Source organism: Leiobunum rupestre, chromosome 8, assembly GCF_980474605.1.
Source record: "Leiobunum rupestre chromosome 8, qqLeiRupe1.1.hap1, whole genome shotgun sequence".
Classification (NCBI taxonomy): Eukaryota; Metazoa; Arthropoda; class Arachnida; order Opiliones; family Sclerosomatidae; genus Leiobunum; species Leiobunum rupestre.
Window position 1 is genome coordinate 6,503,107 of NC_143391.1, and position 5,909 is coordinate 6,509,015.

General features: G+C 43.6%; 1 protein-coding gene across 1 annotated transcript; it reads right to left on the bottom strand.

Annotated features, from left to right (window-relative positions):
* Nucleotides 1-1,268: 1,268 nt before the first annotated feature.
* Nucleotides 1,269-4,835, bottom strand: 5-HT1B (5-hydroxytryptamine (serotonin) receptor 1B). Its single transcript, XM_090156897.1, has 4 exons — nucleotides 4,772-4,835; nucleotides 3,788-4,646; nucleotides 3,415-3,712; nucleotides 1,269-3,335 (listed from the first exon to the last, which is right to left on the bottom strand). Exons 2-4 carry the CDS (start codon nucleotides 4,553-4,555, stop codon nucleotides 3,118-3,120), a joined length of 1,284 nt encoding a protein of 427 aa, XP_090013023.1. The 5' UTR covers nucleotides 4,556-4,646; nucleotides 4,772-4,835; the 3' UTR covers nucleotides 1,269-3,117.
* Between the last annotated feature and the right edge of the window lie 1,074 nt (nucleotides 4,836-5,909).

Below are 5,909 nucleotides of genomic sequence, written 5' to 3' on the forward strand. Positions count from 1 at the left end.
AGTACTTTAGGAATACATAAATTGATATACCATTCTCTGCAGTATAAATACATTTTGTAAAACCTATAACGATTAAAATATCTTTTTGAAAATTAATACTAAGGTCCAAGTGAAGTATCAGCTATTAATCATATCTCAGTACGTCCGAAATTGAAATTGGCACGATATATACGTTTAATAATCGCTAGGTTCAAAAGCTGGATCGTAGATTACTAGATCAACTAAATGCTAATGTAAGTGTTAATAAATTTCAGTAACAACACATGTATCATATTTGTTAAAAGAAATCAGTAGCTATTTAAAAAAAAAATAATTGTATTTACTCCAACCATCTCTCGATTAAGGATAACCGAAATATTAAAAAGGCTTAATTAATAATTTAATTTATTCCTATCTGTATCATAATTTATTAGGTAAAATCTGGTGGTGATACCATAATTTATTGTTGACAATTGAGATTTTTGGCATTTGCGTCTCTAAACCCTAAATCAGTATGTGGCATTTGGGTTTATTTGATTTTTAAAAGATTTTTTTAAACACGAGCACGAAGTATTTTTCGGCCCGCAGTTATCCGCGGGTCTATATTGAGGTTGTGTCCCTCGAAATAGATCGCTTAAAAAAATCAAGTTGATAAATCTCCCTTTGGATAATTAAAGTGAAAAGCGCGTAGGAGGTTGGAAACTAATTAAAAAGAGGCGTTACAGGCGCCTATAGTTTAGCATAACAATAGATTCTACATCAAGCCGCGAAGAATGGGCTTTTAAAACGGTAGAATTGCGCCGGGAATTCTCGCTTCCCTCGTTTACAAAAGTCAATTACTTAGAGTAAAATAACTTTTTTTCCGGACACATGAGCGAGGGGACAACTTTACCCAACTACAGCGAATTGCCACTTACCTCCCGGGCTCACGTGTACCGCGTATAACTCTACGGGGAATGGCACATCCAATTTATTTGGACGCTGGGCCACCAAAAATAACGCGAGAAAGACGCTACCACCTTACACCCTAGTCTTGCCTAAGATCACTCAATTTCTTTCTCTAGCGTAGGCATAAGTAACGTAAATGGAAAAATAAGTAAGCCACTGAACTATATCGTTTAATGATAGTTCGTTCGAATGAAAAACTCGTTACTCTCTTTGTTAGTGTTAGTTTGAAGTTCATTAATACGATCCTAATCGCGTTTAGGTTTCAAATTCGAAAAAAACTTCAGAATAGAAAACGTATATAGCTATATAAGTAAGTAAAGCGAGCGTTAATGTTTTACTTTTGGAAGCGTTTTAATTTAGAAAAAGTCTTGGCTACTGCGACAATTCCTCGCGGGCATCGTTTCCTGGCAGTTTCAAAGACTAGTAACGGCTAATAAATAATTGTCAATTCTTAACCACCGTATGATTAATGTGGCCATTGGCGAAACGAACTATCACTACAAAAGTAACATTGCGTTGTACTTAGAGCTATAATGTTGCTTAAGGTATCCGTTTGTAGCGTAGCTCGGTTGTGTATCCCACTTTTTGATATGTTGGTACAAGCCTTCTCGCTTTCCGCCGCTTGAAGGGCGAAAACTCAATTTTGGAACGTTGTTCCGGTGTACTTTTCCCTTTTTATGTAAATTTGAGCAGGCTGACAGCTGTCACCTTCCCGATAAACCTTTATCCTACAAGACCTTTCCCGTTTCTCGATAGAGACCAGCTCCCTCAGTTTTTTGAAGTGTATATATATATATCTACCAAAGGTTTTAACTTTCGCTCGCACCCCTGAAAAAGACAAAGCTAATGCGAATTGCACACTTGCCATTTTTAAAGTGTCTTTCGCGGTTAATACATCGTGTCGGTGGGGTTGTAGCTAAGCAATGTCTTATAGTTGTTTGCGGAATAATGCGGTGATTTACAATTTGTCGAAGGAGGTTAAAAATAGGCTGAAACGTCCGTAGAAGTGTTCCAATAGCTGCGGCACTAGGATGCTGAGGGCGAAGCCCATTTCATACTATTCCATCGCCTTTCAACTTAGATATCGCTTTATATATTAATAGAATTGTTTATTGTTTAGTAACGTTTTCGAGGAATTAAATTAGTTATTGTATAAATCCTCGCGAATGTCAAGATGTTTAAAATTTCACTAAAAGGCCGACTTTGATTACGCTCTCCACAAATCTTTCCTCGACAGAAAGGAGCTGTCTTTACACAACGCTTCTCCAATCTCGATTTCTTCAATAATAAATATCAATTTTCGTAAAAAATATACGTATCTTTATACGGCCGATTGGGTAAATAATCACTCGTTTAAACGTTCAAAGCTAGACCTTCTTCGGAGGAGATGTATTTTTGTTCGTGGCCCAAGGCGCTCTACAGATGGCAAACTACCGTTAACTCGGGCTTCAGGGACATTGTCTAGAAGACGCGTTTTCAATCCGGCATTTTGGCAGCGCGATTTGTCATCTTTTTCGATCGTGGCAGGTTACTTTTCCCGCCCTCCGCCGCGGGGCGCTTTTGTTCGCGTTCTTATAGACACCGGCGCGCACCATTTTACCACCTACAGGTTCTTTTTTCTTTTCTCCTACCCTTTCCCTTGTCTTTTTTTCTTCTATCTGAGCAGTTCGTAAAACCAGAGTTTCTTTAAAAAAAACAAGATGTTACCTCTTCTTTCGTAAAACTACTTTTTAAAACTCGAGTTGTTTTATTTTTCAGTTTTTTTTAGTTTATTTTTTCTTCATTTTTGATTGTAGTAAATTCTCTTTCGAACGTGATCAATCTTTGTCCAATGACGTTAGGATATTTCGAAATTTTTGTCGTCCTTCTTTCTCGGGCGCGTTTATTTATTTTGGGCGCCGTTGGTATTTTCTAGGATTTAACGTGACAAAAATTAGTAGAGAAGGTAAATCGTTTAGCGGAGTGTCGTTTATTTCTCAGAGTCTATCGTTTCGAAATTTTCCTACAAAGAGTGTCAAAATTTGAGTGATGAGCCGAACTATTTCCCAAGCGAGTTTAAACGCTCTCGTCCGAAGCCTTTTGAGACGTGACCGACGTTTCCGAGGGAGGTTTGTTCCCCGCGACCGAAGTGATCGTCACCTTCGGGATGTTCTTTCTCGCGGCGCTTTTGCTGGAGCTTTTCAGCGACCATCATCTACCTCTTCTTCGTCGTCTGCCGGTGAACATGCGCTTGAACGCGCTTCGGAAATCCGGACTGAAAATGGTGTAAATGATGGGATTCAACATGGAGTTGGCGTAGCCCAACCACAGGAAGGTGCTGAAGAGATAGTTGCTCGGCTCGCACCAGGGACACAATGGCATCATCAGAGCCACTACGAAGAATGGCAACCAGCAAATAACGAAGATACCTGAAAATGTTTTAAGTATACTTATTTGAAAATTAGTTGATTTTAGTTACCGAACGAATTCGGCTCGGAGCGTACGTACCTGTGATAATGGCTAAAGTTTTGGCCGCTTTTCTCTCGCGTTTGGACTCCAAAGTTTCCTTGCAAGGTTTTTTCTCTTTCTTGGACATGAGTGGCGTCTCTTGTTGGTACATGCCGTTTGTGACGCAAGCCGGATCGGAACTCTGTTGAGAAGACGACGTTCCCGCCGCCGTGATGACCGTCATCTCGGCTCCCAAAGTCATCGCGGCTGCCGCTGCCGTGTTGACGGCTGGACGACTGACCGAAGCGGCTACTCTCGTCTTGTTTCCCGGTCGGTGTCGAATTCGTTTTCGAGCCACCTGTAAGAAATTGTTAACTTATTCGCTCAGTCAGGTTCTATCGAAAGCGTTCCATTGGGAGTTCCAAATGCTTACCTGAAAGATCCTCCAGTAGAGCAGCAGGATGATGATCAGAGGCACGTAGAAAGATGAGCAAGTGGCGAAGATTTGATAGGCCACGTCTTGGCTGACTAGGCAGCGCAGGTCCTCTTGAATTCTCCTGGAATATTCTTCGTCCTTCCAGCCGACGATAGGCGCGATGGAGATGACGAAAGCCACCAACCAGACGAGGAAAATCATGGTGCCTATGTGCTTGAGGTTTCTCTGGCGAATGTAGTCGACGTTAGTGACGGCCCAGTACCGATCTACGGCGATGGCCAACAAATGGAGAATGGAAGCGGTGCAACACAGAACGTCGCAAGACGTCCATACGTCGCACAGTACGGAACCCAAAGACCATTCTTGCCTGACTTCGTATACGGCTCCCAACGGCATAACTAAGCACGCTACCATTAAATCGGCCACGGCCAGCGACAGAACCAAGTAGTTTCCGACGCTCTGCAGGTTTCTCTCCATCAGAATGGCGGCGATGACGAAGACGTTCCCGATGACGGTGGCGATGATGAGGATGGCCAGGATGAACGACGTGAACAAGATCGTGATTAGTCCCAATCCGCTTCGTTCGTCATCGTCGGTGGCGGTGCCAGTGACGTTGCTACTAGAGACGTTCGAAGCTGACGTGTCATTCCAGGAGTCGTTAAAGGCTAACTGTACCGAGTTAGTTAGGTTGAAACCGTCGAAAATGAAGCTCGTCCAATCCTCCTCGATTGGCTGGAAGATGTCCGATTCTCCTCCGCTCGACATGATGACTTTTCTATTTTCCGAGAGGGATTAATTTGAAGAGCAACTTTGTTCAGAAGCGGTTGCGGTGACGGAGGATGAGGTTTGAGCCTGTCTAAAAATAGACGTTCCGCATTTTGGAAATAAACCCTTTTTAATAAGCGCTAATCTCAGCCTGTTACGGCCAAAGGTTCGCGTTTGACACTGGAGTTTTTAAAGGTTAAAAGAGTCGTAACGTACAATTAGCGAGAAATGACGTCCGCTTTTCAGTTTTGACGTGAGCCTTTTCGCCCGTAAAGAGTGCAGCTGCAAGTTTGGCTGTCTTTGACGCTCCGATGGTAATCCGCGGATGATTGTCGGAGACAAGGCACCTCCTCCTCCCATCTCAGTTTCTCCTCCGGTTCTTTCTTTATTTTCCTCAACGTTTGGATTTTTTAAACGGTCCGGAGTTGGCCGGAAAAGCCGCCCACCTGTCAAAGAAGAGGCGGAAAAGGAAAAAGAAATATTTTATTAAAATAAGTTGATTCTTTCGCGCGTATACAATGAAACTCGAAAAGGCAATGACAAATCCAATGAAGTCGTGCGTAACAAATTCCGTTTTCACACGCGAATATCCCTTAAGCCGCGACACGAGCGACCCAACTTACGTCAAAGACAATGTTACGATTGCGTTACTTAAGATAGCGCTTGCGCACCGACTGCCTCAAGTCACTGGCTTTCAACGATAATCGCGACGTTTGTAGCTCGTCCCTAGCTACGCCGCGGTAAAAGTGGTACAGTTTGATTCAAATAGCGTGACTTAACTACGGCGTCTTATCCGTCGTTCAATCTTCGCAAAGTCAATGGGGGATCGTGTCTCGACGGAATGGTCGGGCTCGATAGGGAGTCGATTGACGAATGGTTCCCGTCAACCCCCTCCGGACGGACAGATACGGGGAAATCGAATCGCTACTAAGAAATATATTCGGACGACAATGGGGAATTCCCCCTCTGCCCTCTATTCCCTATATCCTTCTCGCTTTTTATCCAGCTTTGTCGCGGCATCGACTGTAGGGCCGTGAAAGAACCTTCGCTCCTCGCTCGCTCTGGGCTAACGAAGAGAATCGCCCTCTTTCCCGCCACGTCCTCGGTGTCAGGAACGCGGCCAGCCCGTCTCCTCCCGTTTCTTTATAGTTCTATCTCTTCGGCTGAGACGCCTGATAAAGGATCCAGGCATGGCGTGTGCTGTATAGTCCAGACCAAACTACACCTCTGAAGGAATTAAGGAATCGAGAAAGGGTCTGGGACGTGTAGAGGGAGGGGGAGAGGAGGGCTATTATCGCGGTCGGGTTTCCTTTCGCTCTCTCTCGACTTTATACTTCCTTAAACGATAGGAATG